Source organism: Megalobrama amblycephala, linkage group LG9 (assembly GCF_018812025.1).
Source record: "Megalobrama amblycephala isolate DHTTF-2021 linkage group LG9, ASM1881202v1, whole genome shotgun sequence".
NCBI classification, from domain to species: domain Eukaryota; kingdom Metazoa; phylum Chordata; class Actinopteri; order Cypriniformes; family Xenocyprididae; genus Megalobrama; species Megalobrama amblycephala.
The window spans coordinates 26,034,507-26,052,469 of record NC_063052.1 but is presented as its reverse complement, the minus strand read 5'-3'; the positions used below and the strand labels follow the sequence as shown (position 1 = coordinate 26,052,469).

At 37.1% G+C, this 17,963-nt stretch overlaps 1 protein-coding gene across 1 annotated transcript; it reads left to right on the top strand.

The window, feature by feature from the left end:
• The first annotated feature begins 926 nt into the window (after window positions 1-926).
• Window positions 927-5,525, top strand: LOC125275452 (transmembrane protein 74). The gene is made up of 2 exons (XM_048202412.1): window positions 927-1,490; window positions 2,377-5,525. Exon 2 carries the CDS (start codon window positions 2,417-2,419, stop codon window positions 3,269-3,271), a length of 855 nt encoding a protein of 284 aa, XP_048058369.1. The 5' UTR covers window positions 927-1,490; window positions 2,377-2,416; the 3' UTR covers window positions 3,272-5,525.
• Window positions 5,526-17,963: the final 12,438 nt, after the last annotated feature.

The window sequence follows — 17,963 nt, the reverse complement described above, 5'->3', positions numbered from 1 at the left end:
AATTTTTATTTACAAAAATGTATTCGGTATAAAAGTGACAACTAGCCACCTTCTCCCTTATACATATATTGCATATATTGACTCAAAACCTTAAAGGATTGGTTCACTTTCTAATTAAATTTTCCTGATAATTTACTCAACCCCAAAGAAATTAAGGTTTTTGATGAAAACATTCCAGGATTTTTCTCCATATAGTGGACTTCAATGGAACCCAAATGGTTAAAGGTCAAAATTACAGTTTACAGTGATCCCAGACAAGAAATAAGGGTCTTACTAGAGAAACCATCGCTCATTTTCTAAAATTTTTTTTTTTTTTTAAATTTTATACGTTTTAACCATAAATGCTCATCTTGAACTAGCTCTCTTCTTCTTCTCTATTTGAATTCCAGCAGTGTAGACACTTCTAAGTGTATTACTGCCCTCCACAGGTCAAAGTTTGAACTAAATTGTCATATACAATATTCTAGTGCAAGTAACAGTTAGTTCAAACTTTGACCTGAGGAGGGCAGTAATACACTTAGCAGTGTTTACACTGCTGGAATTCAAATAGAGAAGAAGAAGAAGAAGAAGAAGAAGAAGAGAGAACTAGTTCAAGATGAGCATTTATTGTTAAAACTCATGTAATTTATTTATTTATTTATTTTTAAGAAAATGAGTGATGGTTTCTCTAGATAAGACCCTTATTCCTCGTCTGGGATCATGTAGAACGCTTTGAAGCTGCACTGAAACTGTAATTTTGACCTTCAACTGTTTGGGCTCCATTGAAGTCCACTATATGGAGAAAAATCCTGGAATGTTTTCATCAAAACCTTAATTTCTTTTTGACTGAAGAAAGAAAGACATGAACATCTCGGATGACATGGGGGTGAGTAAATTATCAGGAAATTTTAATTTGAAGTGAACTAATCCTTTAAAACATTACATTGTGACAACTTACCCCTGAGACATGTAGGCCTGGTCCTGATCTCCTCTATACACAGGTATTTACAAATAAATATCTAGGATTTATTGTTTTATGTTTACACATATGAAAATCAGATTTAGGCTACATCTGTATTCATGATGTGCAACTAACTTTACAGTGTATTGTGACATTGTATTATGTGTTGACAAAGCAATCAACGATTCATTTCAGTGGATTGGCGTCATCGGATGTTTTCTAAAATGTATTTTCAAGAACGTTTTAATGATGTTAATTTCTAGGATAATTAATTTAGGACACAGCTTGGGCATGCAATCTGTATAGGCTGCGTCAAACACATGAATCTCACAAGGAGAACAGCATGAAAGTGTTTGATCAGGCTTCATTTTCCCCACGACACTGTAACCTCCCTCTCTTTTCTCCTCCTCTCCTCGTCTGTGCCGCTTGTAGAGGCTCGCGGAGCATTGAGGCGACCTGAGCGCGGCGCGCGGGTGGAACAGGATGAGCTTCCCTTAATTAACGGAGCGCGAGCCCTGCAGGAATGCCAGCGAGACGCTGCTTGGAGAAGGTAGGCGATGCCTTTATTTTCTGGGAGTTTACGGTGACACCAAAGACGGCGTGAAAGATGAGGCACAAGCCAGGCAACATGTTTTTCCCAATGCTTGTTATCCTGACTACTTTTTCTTAGACTGAAAACCAGGAAACGCTTCACTATTCTGTTCAGTGCTGATGTTCACGCGCCGTTTAAAGCTCAAGTATTTTAATTTCAAGTATTGTTGACCGGATAAAACGCACTTTTAGGAACATTTCGGTCGTGAAAAGGATTTATGAACCTAAATACTAATTAGAAAAATCAAATGTAAGTATTCAACCATTTAAAAAAAAATATATATATATATATTTTTATTGAGAATGTTGAAGATAACTCTACGACGAGACGTGTCTTTCACATTTTATTAACTCTTGTTTTTTCCCATCAAACTTTGACATTTGTAATATACGTTATTTGCCTGCTTTAAATTAAAGTAGTAATTTATTTTTAAACTGTAAATGTTAAGTAGGTTGTGCTGTGGTTACAATCAACCCCGTTACCAAGGTGAGTTGTAACAGTAGGATGGACTGTAACATATTTTGACGTGGACGTTTTAAATGTTTATATTATAGAAATATACGTGTATAACATTTAACATTTAGACGGAAAAATTGTATAAATGTTATATATTAAGATAAACGATATAACCTGCTATTTCTGTTGATACCAGTTCTGTCATTAATTACATTTAACATGCTTACAAATTACATTATAAGCCAGATGTGAAATTATACTTTCTTCCTTCAAAATATTTGTTACTAGTATTTGCTATATTACATTTTTCTACACTATTTTGTGATATCCAAAACTGAAAGGGTTTCATTGCCTATTATAAATTGTTGTTTTTGTCTTCATCCTGCAGGGCCAGCATGCTTGAGATGAACATATGAATAAAAGTTCAAATGGCTGATCTTAAAGTCCTCTTTTGTGGTCAAGACGCTGTCCAGACCGATCACCTTGACTGGTCCCTAAAACACCAGCAAAGTCATCACTCAGTGTGCGCAGATGAAAGGGCCCTTTCCAGCGAAGAGTGCTGCCAGGCGTATCTGGAGGAGAATGTTAATGAGGTGAACAGGCTTTCAGAACCATGGACAGCGACTCTGCCAATTGGACGACTCTGCAAACTCAATGAATGGGGATTCGATGAAGAAGTTGAGGTATGTTATGATGAGCAGTTTGAAACAGCTTTTCCAGGTGTGGCTGACATTACTGACCATAAAGACGGTCAGTTGTTAGAGGAGGAGACCAACTATGACAATTTCAGTTGGAATTCATCCAAAGATCTCCAAGATGGCGCCCCGGAATGCTCCCTTCTGTCAGTTGACGATTTCATGGTGGATTCGTCGGAAAAGTCAGTGGATTATGGATTTATAGGTGCTGTTACCTTTTTAGTTACAGGGATCTCATTGGTTGTCATCTCCTACACGGTCCCACGTGACGTCAAAGTGAATCCCGATAGTGTTTCCGCTAGGGAGATGGAGCGCTTGGAGAGAGAGAACGCCCGAGTGGGCGCTCACCTGGACAGGTGTGTGATTGCCGGGCTGTGTCTCCTCACACTCGGAGGTGTGGTATTGTCAACCCTGTTGATGATCTCCATGTATAAAGGAGAGATGATCAGAAGACAAGCTTTTGCTTACTCCAAGCACCAAGCCAGACTGTACGGCTCTATAAATTTCAGAAGTGGCGCGAGCCCGACCGCTGCTCCTTCGCTTTTGTCTCTTGATGAAGATGAAGTTCCTGTTGAAGTCTTGAGTTGAAGCCAAAAAACATATATTGTCAGCAGTGGCGTGCACAAGGGGGAGGGGGGGGGTTGAGCCCTGCCCCTTTGATCGTGAAAGTGAAAGTGCCCTTTGCGGTCGCATCGCGGTGCCCCCGCGTTCCCCCTGCATCCCCCACCGGAACGCGATTTCTACAGCGGGAGAACAATCTCATCCCCCCCTCAACGCGATTGCGCCCCTGCCCTCACGGAGGTCTGTGCACACCACTGATTGTCAGTTCTTCAAATGATCAAAACAAGCTTTGTGATACTGTGATCTACATCTAGTAGATGAAAATATTTATATGACTGAATAAACTTGACTAAATTGGGTCATATCAACAAAGGGTCCAACAGGTTGAAATTCTACACTTTTTACACTGTATGTAATGGACAATTAAATGTTACATCTATGAAAATGTAACATACCAACATGAATTTGAGTCCTGTTTATGTGAACAATGTCCTTGTGAGAGTTTGTGCATTTTGCCAAAGCGTATGTTCTTGTAAATATACAGCATGCTTAACACGTGCAGTTAAATAAGCCTCTCAATTGGTGTGATCAGTTTCTTTGGATATATGCAACTTTTTGCTACCTTGCCAAATTTGTCATATTTAGCCAGTTGTCACATTGGAAAAGAAAAAAGGCTTTTACATTTCCTTTTTTTTTGGCCTGGCTTGGCAGACTGTGTCTGACAGCTGACTTAATCGTCAGTCATTGTATGAAAACCTTTCTCCAATCAGGAGGGATGGAGATTTATTCCCCCGAAGCCAGTCAAATCTATACATTTGCATTCAAATTTACATAAAAATGCACAGGATAAACAGCTTAGCAATAGAGGTAACGTGAATGCACACCAGGGAGGTTTGAACTAATTTTTTGTGAGCTTAGTTTATTTAGAGAATATCTGTGGTTTTAATGCACATGGGATGCAGGAAACATATGAGCAGATGTCTCTCTCTCTTTTTCTCTCCACCTCTCATCAGTGTGCCAGTGTACTGGAGGAGTCTCATGGGAAATGACTGCTCTGTTTCTCCTTCCCAATAGCAACTAACCCCATTAGAGTCGCACATCATAACACGTAATGACCTGAAAGAACCGAATCCACAATGCAGACCGCAGCAAAAGGCACATAAAACCATTGTGTAGATTCTCATCCCCCAAAGCACAAGCTGTCAGAAACAAGTAAAGAAAATTAACCAGAAACAGTGTTCAAGTGTTCTCAAAATATCTTCTTTTATGTTCAGCAGAAGAATAAAGTCGTACAGGTTTGGAATGACATAAGGCTGAGTAATAATGGCAGGATTTAAGAACACCTAACATAGCGGAATCTAGACATATAAGCCTCAGGTTGAGGGTCAAAGTGAAATAAAAATGCCCATGAGGCTTTGAACAAGCAATAGGCTTCTGCTGAGGAGTGCGGTCCGTATAAGAAACGCTTACCGAGGGCCGGATCAGATTATCCCTCGCTATACACCAGCACTGCAGCCAAGATTCCTGACACCAGTGTTCTTTTCATCCCATTTCTACGTGACAGCACACACATGAGTGTTTTAACAGCCCCCTTGAGTGTCTGTTTGCGTGAGATTACTTAGAGTATCGTTAGACATTTAAACAAACGCTTGTAGAAAATTGCAGCTATTAAATCTGCGGGTTACTAATATCACTTGTGGTTTTAATAAAGCTTAATGGTTTGCCGTAAAACCAAACTCAGTGCCCTTAATATGGGCGAAGATAAGTGTGTGTGTGTGTGGGGGGGGCATATTCTTATAATGTATTTTTAGGTCGCACACAGCGGTGTGGATAGCAATTAATGAAATGTCAACAATGCATGACCAAGTCTAGTGAAATAAGAACTGATTTATATGCCATTTTTCCTTCTCTGGCTGTCACCATCTCTCTTTTTGTTTCCCTGTCTACCTCTCTCATTCTCTCTAACCAGCACTCAGTATAATAACTCAATCACTTAGGGCCGCTGGCATCAGGAAATGGGGCTAAATTGATTAAAGGGTCAGTATGGGTCAGGGAGTGGGTGTGGACATCGTCTCAAGGGACAGAGTTACGGTCATTGTGTGCACATACAACACATAACTGAGCCATATCATAAATTGCCTGTGGCGCAGTGACATCCTAACATATCATCTCGCTCTATTCTTTAGATAAAGAACCGGCCCAAGCCGGTCTGAGTGAAAAGATGTCAATAAAATGAAGTCCAGTCAAGACTGTCTGTGAGACACAGATGGAGTTGTCAGTTATACTGCATGTCACGTGAGTGACCCGTTGGCCTGCTCATCCGTTCTGCTGTTTTCTTTTCAGTTTGGTGTAATTATCGGCAAGACGAGTCATTTGGACATTCCTGTGCTGTTTAATGGCCTGTTCGACAAATTGATTCTTGTTACCTAGAGTTTGTTGCATAGCAACAGTAAAAAATGTTATACAAAAAGTCAGCGACCATGAAGCAAAGTATCTCCAGTGAAAAGACGCTAGCTCATCATTCATTGCTTTGATTCGGGAGCTCGTTGTACATCATGGAGACCAAAGAATGAAGTCAGCAGCCTTAGTCACAAGGCTACAGGAAACAGATAGTCGGGGAGCTGCATAGTAATGTAGCAACCGCACTTACTTCAGTAGGATCTGAATTTATGATGCCACGACATAAGCGGCAGTTTCTCAAATTATGTGGCGGAAATAAAGGCACCTTGGGGAAAAACACAGTGCTCTATAGATAATTTCTGGGACCCTCATTGTGCCTCGTTGATGATGCATTACTGTGACCTATACTGTGAACATTCTGTTTTGTACTCTGTTTTGTACTCAACAACAGAGTACAAAATATAAGAACAAAACCCTTTAGTAAGCCTAAAAAGAGCAGAGTCAGTCATCATTTTGATTAAATTTACATGATTTCAAAAGGTAATTTGTACATTTTCGGAACATCAAAAGCGCAGCTTATCTTTTTCAAGCTAACCAAAACAGCTTTTCTTAACCAAATTACACTATGCTGAGCTTGTAGGCTGTTAGCTTGCCAACTGATGCTTAACTGAAACCACTAAGAATGGGAAATGTTTAATTTGACTACTTTTAGTTTCAATAATATAATGCGATATGTCATTTAAAAGACATTAATTTGCATATTTTCATTATAACTACACCACTATCATTTCTAATTAGATACAGAATAGAGTACCCATAACAAAAGCCAAAGCAAGATTTCAAAGGTGTTTTGTGCAACCCGATCTCATGGGAAAACGTAACTGGTGATGAATTCGTATGAATTTGTATGATGTGAGTCGCATGAAAGGATATATTTAAAAAAAAAAAAAAATTTTGGTTCTCCCATAACCCCACCCCTAAACATAACTGACACGCAACAGATCATATTATCTTTTATTATAGCAGTGTTGATAAAGTATAGGTAATAATAGTAAGTATGAATAAATAAATAATTTATATGAGTAAATAATATTCAATAATCCTAATTATGATCAATACTATGTCTAAGCCAGTATAGTATTAAAGGTGCCCTCGAATGAAAAATTGAATTTATCTTGGCATAGTTAAATAACAAGAGTTCAGTACATGGAAATGACATACAGTGAGTCTCAAACTCCATTGTTTCCTCTTCTTATATAAATCTCATTTGTTTAAAAGACCTCCGAAGAACAGGCGAATCTCAACACAACACCGACTGTTACGTAACAGTCGGGGTGTACGCCCCCAATATTTGCATATGCCAGCCCATGTTCCCAACATTATGAAAGGCATTAGACAAGGGCAGCCAGTATTAACGTCTGGATCTGTGCACAGCCGAATCATCAGGCTAGGTAAGCAAGCAAGAACAATAACGAAAAATGGCAGATGGAGCAATAATAACTGACATGATCCATGATATAATGATATTTTTAGTGATATTTGTAAATTGTCTTTCTAAATGTTTCGTTAGCATGTTGCTAATGTACTGTTAAATGTGATTAAAGTTACCATCGTTTCTTACTGTATTCACAGAGACAAGAGCTGTCGCTATTTTCATTTTTAAACACTTGCAGTCTGTATAATTCATAAACACAACTTCATTCTTTATAAATCTCTCCAACAGTGTAGCATTAGCCGTTAGCCACGGAGCACTATCAAACTCATTCAAAATCAGAAGTAAACAATATAACAGTATACAATACTCACATAATCCGACGCATGCATGCCGCATGCATGACGAACACTTTGTAAAGATCCATTTGAGGGTTATATTAGTTGTGTAAACTTTGTTTAGGCACTGTTTAAGGCAAGCGCGAGCTCCGTGGGCGGAGAGCACGAGATTTAAAGGGGCCGCACAGCATAAATCGGCTCATATTTAATGATGCCCCAAAATAGGCAGTTAAAAAAATTAATTAAAAAAAATCTATGGGGTATTTTGAGCTGAAACTTCACAGACACATTCAGGGGACACCTTTGACTTATATTACATCTTGTAAAAAAACGTTCGATGGCACCTTTAATATTATTAAATTGCAACTGGAAGCATGATATGTGAGGTGCTTTAATAGTAACGATTCTCTACTATTGATTTTAGAACTCTGCTGTAACTGTGGGTCATGTGTCAATAAAAATTGAGCTTTTCCTTTCAGTTCTGTCAATGCTATTTTTATACTGAGATGGTGAAGATGTTTGGGGCACGAGCAACCACCTTTTCATGGATTTCCAGAATAATTTCTTTCGGGTAATTCTTCGGGTAATGAGTCCCATGAGGGTTGTGGCATCTTTTACATGCCAGCAGAGAAAAAGACAAATTGGGAGTGTCAGGTGATGCTTAAACAAGAGAAACATACCTTCCTTAAGACATCAACAATGCAAAAAGCAAAGCCACATCACTTTCTTTCTGTGAAAAGAAAAAAAGTCTGTCAGAGCAAGTATTTTTCAACCATTAAAATTCATGTTGAAAGTAGTTTCAGTCATAGTAAAAATCCTGCAAGTATTTGTGTGCCTCACACCTCACCTTGTCGACTTCCTGTGCCTGTTGTTACACAGTATACGTATAGATCTACAGTGATTGGTTGGTGAGTTAATGAGAGCCAGCTGGGATCGTGTTTGCATCGCCCACACAGCAGTGTCCCTTCTCTCTCTCCTGTCCTGTTAAGGGCACATATCCATAGAAACCAAGTTTCCCTTGTTGCTAAGGAAAGAACCCTGCTGAGGTTTGAATATGTGTAACATCAATTGTGAAGTCGATACTGCTGAGGTTTGCTGCTGAGTTAACATACTCTAACTTTGTGCTTCTAATTGTAAGCTTCAAAGAAAACATGTTCTGGTTGTTGTTTTCCATCCATTACAAAAAAGACCTAGTGGCATAAATGATGTTTTCCCCCTGAAACTGCTTCTACGGTTTACCAGAGACTGAATTAAAGCGGGGAATTGCTTCAGAGATCTCATTAATGTGCATATGGACTCTAAGACAGTGATGGATGGCATACAATATTGGAGACAGTGATGCCTTTTTGGGGTTTTATGAACAGGCTAGGTGAACTGTCAGACAATATGTGTAAATCATTCTCTTTTATGCGGCGAATGAAAAGCGCTGACTCATGACATCATCATGTACGGAGTTTCAAAAGCGGAGGGTGTAGGTTCGCATCGAACGGGGAACTTCATAACCTACGCCACATAATTCTGTGAGATGCATAATTTAACACTGAGAGCATAGTGAGATTAATCTCGCAGTGGGAAAGCTTTACTTACTTTCTTTTGATTTATGCTGCTATTATACTTCATGCTAGGTTCCTCTCAGGCATTGTCAATAGGGCTTGAGGCTAGAAGATGAGAAGTTTCCATTCTGTATTGATCGAGTTTTTTAAGTGCTCTGAACACTTACTGAAAGTCTTAAACACCAGAGTATTTATGACCTGTTTTCCCTGACACAATGCACAATGCTTAATAAAAATAATATTCAGGAAAAATAAGAAATAATGTTTTTTGGGAATGTAAATGTTCCCAATAATAATTCAACTTTGCTGTCGCAGACGTTCCAAATCCATTTGTCCTGTTGTCCGAAGAGCACAAGTACATGGATAGAACGGGTCATCTCAACAAAGCAACTATTTAATTACCACAATACTAATTTCTTGGTAAAAATGATATCAAAAGTGGAAAACGTTGGTCAAAACATACATTTACAAACAAACTGAACACCAACTGCAAATTTCAGATGCCATTTTTATTTTTTAGCTCAAATGTCACAGAATGGAACGCACAGGATTGTGGGATGTCAAAGGTAGCGAAGGATACATCTATTTGCTGCCTTCAAAAATTGATCAGATGAAGGCATCTCAGGAGACAGGCACTGCGTTATATTGGGAAGGGCTCATCCCTATGCCCTAATCCCTTCAAAGGGTTTACACTCCGGAGTGAGAGCTTCGAAGGGATGAAGGCTGTAGGGGTCAAAAAAACTATTTTTTTGGAACGCACTTCTGCGTCATCTTAACGAGACAATCAAAGAGGAGTAGATTGTGCAAGCTGCGCCCTTTGTTTAACGTTAGTTTATTTATTATTGGTTTATCGCACCATATTGCATATTGTGTCTATGTATTTGAAACATTTGAATGGACTGATAAAGGGAGCTATAAAGTATTTTTGTTGAAGTACAATGCCATTTTGACCATAATAATGTACCAAATCTAACTTATATAAATATTACAGTAGTATTGAAAAATACTATACATACATTTATAAGTAAAATCAAACTCCTAACCTCCTGTACACCTCCTAACCCTATTCTGTGACGTCAAAGAACTTCCCTGTGCTAAGGATCATGGGGGCCTGAAGTGTCCATCAGTTGTACCCTTTGAAATCCTTCATTCCGAAGGGCCCTTTGAAGTGGCCAGTTTTGAGCACTTCGGTTTGGAACGACCCTTCAATATGGCGGACATGATTATTTTCACTCCGAAGTGCCCTTCGGAGGGTGACATATCCCGTTTAGAACGCACTGACTATATAACACTATCATTGGATTCATACTTGTTGCCTCCTTACCTCTGTATTCTGAGTGTGGAGGCAGCATTTTTTTTTTGAGACAGGAGTAGCTGCAGGTCGGCGTAATAGAGTACCTCAGGGATGATGCATTTTTGTAGGCAAAACCTGGAAGCGAGTTAGCATTTTTGGGCTTCCGGTTCCATCGCTCCGAAGTCAATGGGTTTTTTGAATGGGTTTTTGCTAAATCGCCTGAAATAAGGTCTGTGGTTAACAAAGCCTCTAAATATTTTCACGTTTTGATCTATGACATAAAACACACCAGTTATAACCTGCTTGTGATTTTTTAAACCTTTACTGTGTCTTAAAAATGGCGGTTGCTAACAAAGTGCTAAAATGGACTACTTCCTTTGGCGGGGACTTTAGATGTCATCATTAAAAACGAGACATTTGGACAGTATTGCTCATGAAAAAGTGGATAAGTATTGATACACAGCGCAGATCATAATCAGCGAGCATGTTTGTAAATAGAGTTGGTTTTTAAATGCAGTTTGAGGACACTTGGTGGTGACGACGTTGATCCGTGACCATGGTGTGCTGTAGTCCGTTTATAGCCTACTGTTAGCCTTTTATATCTGACGACTTTATTTAGGCTTCCAAATGTATAAATGTTGTGTTAAGATTGTAAAGATTATCTTGATAGACAAAACGTGTAAGTGTCACAACCTAAACACAGAGCATATTTTCTGCGATTTTCCAAAAGTCTATGGGAAAAATGAATAGGCTTTCGATCGAGGGAACCCGTGCGCTGCTAACTTCCCGGGTTGGCCTACAAAAGCACGTCATCCCTGAGGTACTCTATGGCATGCCGAAAGGAGCCGTGCCAAAAGGTGAATTGCTACAACAGAAACTAACCCCTAACCCTACCCTACCCTGACAGACAACGTGACCGATGAAAAAGACCTTTCTCCATGCCCCTATACTTCAGCATGCCCCAACCTTTTGTCACACCTACTCCCACCAACAGATACCCACACTTGCCATTTTTCAGCTTTTGAGTGCAGCCACGGGCTCTAAATGATTCACTGACTGAGTGACTCTGATTCGAACTGCTAAAAGGGCATTCACACCACACTGTTCGTTACATTGAATTCCATTTATAATAGAATGCGGGAGACAGAAGACGCAAGCTCATGCGAATTTCGGTGTTTTCCAAATGCCATGGTCACTACTTTAAGCACGCAAAATTTCAACAGACACTGCAACGGTCACAATATGATGTCACACTTTGCGGGTTCTGATTTAAAAACATAATGCAACGTATAATATACATCTAAAACAGTGTTGGGTAAGTTACTTCAAAAAAGTAATTAATTACTAATTACATCATCAATGTTGCATTTAAAATACTTTTCTAATTACTCTGTCTGAAAAGTAATTTAATTACTCAATAAGTAACTTACTAATTATTACTTCTTAAAATCCTTATAAACCTTGACAGGATAGACAATAGAAAGGAAAATGTTTTAATAATTTAGTCAAACATGGAATAGTTTAGCCTTTTTATAGCTTTTTTAAACATTTTAACTTTATTAAAACATATACTATAATACTTTTATTTACTTTATAATACTTAAATTTTTTTTAGTAACAAATAGGGATGTCACTATACCAAAAATCTAGTACCGATACCACCAAAAGTGCACAATACTCGATACTAAAGTCGATACCACAGTAAAAATATATAAAAATACAAATAAAACAATGCTATATTTTTTTTTCCAGGTAGGTCTAATAGTAGTAAGTAAAAATACCACAGAAATTGAATAATCAAATGTAAAATAACTCTGCATAGTCATAACTGTATAAATTAAATATAGATTAGTCCTTATTAAAGCTTTCTTTTGTTGTTTGATTATCATTTATAATACAGACAGCCAATAGTAGACAGTAGCATGTTTTTAAGGCTGCAGTCACTGAGACCTAATGGACGGAGACAATATGCTGTTACACATGCTGTTCACATTCACATAACCAAAGGCTATGTGTGTGCACTGTGGTTGAGAGAGCACTGACTGAAGACCGTCTCTTAGAGAGCGCGCGCAGTTTTTTCTCTCTAGGACATAGCTTACGCTTTACCGTAATGTTCTTGCCTACCTGTGTCAAAAAAGTGATTAGAATATTTCCATTCTGCAAAACAGCCACTTGCTTCTGCCAACATCTTCAAACAGCTACACAGCCAACTGGTGCACTACAGCTAACGATTTTAAAGAGTGTTCACTTTTACCTTTAGATGCCAAATTTAGATTTTAAATTCAATATTGATTTAAACAGAACTGTTGAACTAATTTACAGTATAACGCAAGTACATTATAAGTAACTGTAATTAAATTACCTAAAAATGAACAGTAATCCCTTACTTTACTTTTTCAGTGGATAAGTAATTTAATTACAGCAACGTGTTTCACCCGACACTGATCTAAAATCAATTCAGTCTACTCCACTTTACTGCAACACTGCAGATTTAAAGTTTGCATTCTTTTGTGAAAAGAACTGGTTCTTAAGAGTCATTTGTTCATAAATCTGACACCACATCTGCTGTTTGAGCATCAAAAATGTATGCAAAGTTATTTTCTATATCACTAAGCTGTTTCTGAACTCTCTGAAATGCCTCAATTGTAATCTTGAGTTTTCTTTTGTGAATGTATATGAGCTCATTTAAATGGTAATGGGCGTGGCATTTACAAAACATCCTCAAAACTGTTGACCAATCACAACACACTGGTTCAGCTGACCAATCAGAGCACATTGCACTTTTCTGAAGGAGGGACTTCATAGAGAGGGACTAAACAGAGCGTTTTTGACAGACTGGGAAGAGAGGTGCTGCAACAATGTAAATTATGTGAAAAATTATGAGTTTTTTGACATTCAAGAGTGAATATAGGCCCTCTTTAAATCTAGGCCTACTGTTCATTTTTTACTTATGAAACTTTAATAAGGTGGAAATGACTGATTGGCTCTTTAAAGATGTAGAAATACAGTTAAATATTTTGAGTCCACATAACTAACACAACTCAGATTCATTCTTTAACAATTTAGACGCAACGAGTCAATCAACATTTTTAGTTACAGAGATCTCCTTTTCTCCAGAGCAAGACAAGATAAAATTCAGCATCCTGTGATGTATAAAATCACTTTTTATAGAAATGTGCTCAACCAAAAACGTCACCCAGTATCCTTTGATTTAGATAAAAGACCGCACTGCTACAGAGTCAGCGCTTCTGAAAGACCTCTATATCTGTTCTGTTTTGGCGGATGACTCACATGACCTGCTAGGCTTTTGAGATCTGCAAGCAAGGCAGACAAACCATTTCCCCCCAAGGAGTCAGTTCACTCTAGCAACCAAATGCATGGATGGATTATTTATTTGTCCCTTAAGGAAGATCTTCTGTCAGTAATACCCATCAAGCACACGGAATGTGCCGGAGGACAAAATCTTATGCCCACATGCACCTTTCCAGGCAAGCAGCACCATTGTTTGGTTTCCATGGAGCATCTTCAACCTGCTCATGAAGCTGTCCAGAATAAATGAAGCCATCTGTCAAACTTCTGCTTTTATGAGGTGTAGTGGAAAATGCTATGGGAAAAGCAGTGATAAAATCACCAGTGTAAAAATACCCACAATGGAGCTGAAACAGAAGTGAGATTAATGAGGTAGAACAGCACTGACACTATCTAGTACGGCTCAGTTACAGGTTAGTTAAACCCGACCTCTTTTGTAATGCAGATTACACTGTCTCCTCTCCATTCTCTCTCCTGTTCCCTCTGCTAAATGAGCCCTTTATAGCTGTATAATTTGTGAATACTGAATTACCCGCCCCCTTATCCTGCTGTACGATTTAAAGTGGCTCTGCTGTTTTGCTGTTATCAAGTCTATGGATGATATCTGTCACATTTATTGGAATAACTGAGTTACCATGAGTTACCAAGAGTTACCATGGAGATTTTTTTCTGTTCCACATCACAATGTTTCATTATATCTTGAATGCGATGTCCGCAGTGCACCATAATTCATCCACTCAAAGAGTGAATAATACTCCAAAAATCACAATTGGAATGGTTATAGGCATAGAAAAGACAGATGCTGAGCTATATATAAATCAATGTTGAGATTAATAATATTTTATGTATTTGAGTACATATTTGATATAAAATTATTTGTAAATATTATAGGATTACTACTTCCACTACTAATATAACAACAAAACAAATGTGCAAAAATAATAAACATGAATTGTTTATTTATTTATTTATTTTACTTTATAATTTTAATTTATTATTTAATTATTCCCTAAAAATATGCATTGTTAAGTTTTAATAATAATAATAATAATAATACATTTTTAATTAAAAAAAATATATTTATTGGATGATGCTGATGATCTCAAAATGGGCAAATACTGTCCAATTAATCAACTTACTAATAGTATACTGAAAAAATTGGTGTAGAAACAATTTTCATTTTGCTAATAAATTTCACAAATAATTACAAATAATCTGCAAGTAACACATTGTATTAAACATTACATTTTGAAGTAGAAAGACTATTTTTTTTGTATTTTCTTGAAGAAAGTACTCCAATAATATTTGTTTTATTTACAGTTTTGAAAAATAATTTTTTACAGTGTAATAATATTAATAATTATTATTATTATTAGTAGTAGTACTGAGTACCAAAGCAAGACTAAGTGAGAACAAGTGGTCTAAAAATAACATCTTTCATTAAATCAAATTAATATGAATAAAACTTGAATTCAAATTAATATGAATAGAACTAACTGGCTCCATGAAGATTTATCCATGTAATTTTGATATATTGTACACACACAGCATGTAGGAGTACCGCAATAAATGTGTCTCTCTGCGTGATAGTTCTGAAGACTATCATGAGATCACTCAGCATGGGTTGAAATATTAATTGTGATGACTAATAGGCTAGTGTAATCTCATAGAGGGCATTTTTACTCTGAAAGACTAGACGAACAAATTAAAATGTTCAAATAATATGTTTTAATTTGTCTGTTATTAGCCTTTAATCTACAAAAAATACCATTTTCCAGCCAAGATCCGCTAGTACAAAAACTGTCCAATGCTATCACTCTGGGCTAATGATATCTTATAGGACATAAACCACAGATTATATCTGTCTATAATTGATATGCTCTTATCTTGAGTATCTTTCAGGCTACTTTAAAGTTGGTTGGATCATCTCCTGTTTGAAATTCATTTTAATGTGCCACACTAGACTTGAGTGTTAGTGCGTTTACCTTTTGTTTTTTCAGACAGCTCTTTAAAGTTTTGCGATATTTTAATTTAATGCTAGATAAAACATCAAAAGACGTGCTGTGGCATTTAACAGAGTGAGCAGCATGACAAATTTAGCAATTAACTGAGAATGATGATATGTCTATCTATCTAAGGAGAGTCACTCTCTTCTTAAGAGTCAGATTACTAACTATTCTGTTTCTTCCTTTATTAATTTAGGTACCTTTTACATCGAGATAATGCATAACCTTTTCAAAATTACCATGGAAACCATACTTTCTGAGAAAAGTCCATAATTCCTTCCTACAATGCATTTCATTATATATTGAATAAAATATTAAACTCACCATTATATGTTAGATAAAATATTGGTAACACTTTAGTATGGGGAACAATTCTCACTTTTAACTATTGCTTATTAGCTTGCATATTGGCTCTTTATTAGTAATTACAAAGCACATATTAATGCCTTATTCTGCATGACCATACTCTACATCCCTAAATTGTACACCATACCTAAACTTAAATGGTAACACTTTAGTATAGGGAACACATATAAACTATTAACTACGACTTTTCCCTTAGTAAACTCCTAATTTACTGCTTATTAATAGTTAGTAAGTTAGTTGTTAAAGGGTTAGTTCAGCCAAAAATGAAAATTATGTCATTAATGACTCACCCTCATGTCATTCCAAACCCGTAAGACCGTTCATCTTCAGAACACAGTTTAAGATATTTTAGATTTAGTCTGAGAGCTTTCTGTCCCTCCATTGAAAATGTTTGTACGGTATACTGTCCATGTCCAGAAAGGTAATAAAAACATCATCAAAGTAGTCCATGTGACATCAGAGGGTCAGTTAGAATTTGTTGAAGCATCGAAAATACATTTTGGTCCAAAAATAACAAAAACTACGACTTTATTCAGCATTGTCTTCTCTTCCGGAATCCTTTCCATTGAATTGATTCCATTGAATTGATTCCATTGAATCCTTTCCTCTGTCGGCGTTGGTAATGCACTTTTACGTTGCCGTGGTTGTTTTTGGCGATTAGGACATCCGCGACATTTTGAAGCATCGAAAATACATTTTGGTCCAAAAATAACAAAAACTACTTTATTCAGCATTGTATTCTCTTCCGGGTCTGTTGTCAATTCGCGCTCACGACTCCGCTTCTTCTTCTTTCCTGTTTTATGGCGGTTGGCATCCAGCTTATTGGTGCATTACCGCCCCCTTCTGCTCCGGAGTGTGGTTCACGACTCCACAGTGACGCTGCTGACGTAAGACGCTACTGACGTGTTATCTAGTGCGCCCGAGCTTCGTTTACAGTCTGAGATGCACGCTGTATTCAAGCTATTCTACATTGTTTGTATTTTGGTATTGCTATATTTTTTAAAATGGTGCGTAAGTGTGCATGTCGCGGATGTCCTAATCTTCAAAAACAACCACGGCGACGTAAAAGTCCATTACTGACGCCGACAGATGAAAGGATTCAATGGAATCAGTTCAATGGAATCAATTCAATGGAATCAATTCAATGGAAAGGATTCCGGAAGAGAAGACAATGCTGAATAAAGTTTTGGACCAAAATATATTTTCGATGCTTCAACAAATTCTAACTGAACCTCTGATGTCACATGGACTACTTTGATGATGTTTTTATTACCTTTCTGGACATGGACAGTATACCGTACAAACATTTTCAATGGAGGGACAGAAAGCTCTCGGACTAAATCTAAAATATCTTAAACTGTGTTCCAAAGATGAACGGAGGTCTTACGGGTTTGGAACGACATGAGGGTGAGTCATTAATGACATAATTTTCATTTTTGGGTGAACTAACCCTTTAAGTTCAGGTATTGGGTAGGATTAAGAATGTTGAATAAGGTCATGCAGAATAAGGCATCAATATGTGCTTAAAACGTACTAATAAATAGCCAAATATTCTAGTAATATGCATGTTAATAAGCAAAAGACCCTAAAATAAAGTGTTACCAAACTCACTCATAATCTTCAGATGGAAAGATATAAGTTAATTATTAAGAGGGTGCAAATTTGTATGCAAATTTGCCATGTTAGAGTATATGAACCTACGATCACACAGAAAGTGTTGGAGGACAAAATCCTATGCCCACACTGCAAGTATAACACCACCACATTCCTTTGGGAAAGGCAAAAAACAGGTCACCTAATTTTGCTTACAGTATCTTTTTTGGGGAATTTTTTTTTCCCAGACCAGGTTGCTTGTTTTACATGCATGATCTCACAATACTCACTCTCATAAGCTAATAGCTAATTCTCAACTTTATCTTTAAACATGCTATTGTCTAAGTAATCACGTTATATATATATATATATATATATATATATATATATATATATATATATATATATATATATATATATAAAGTAAT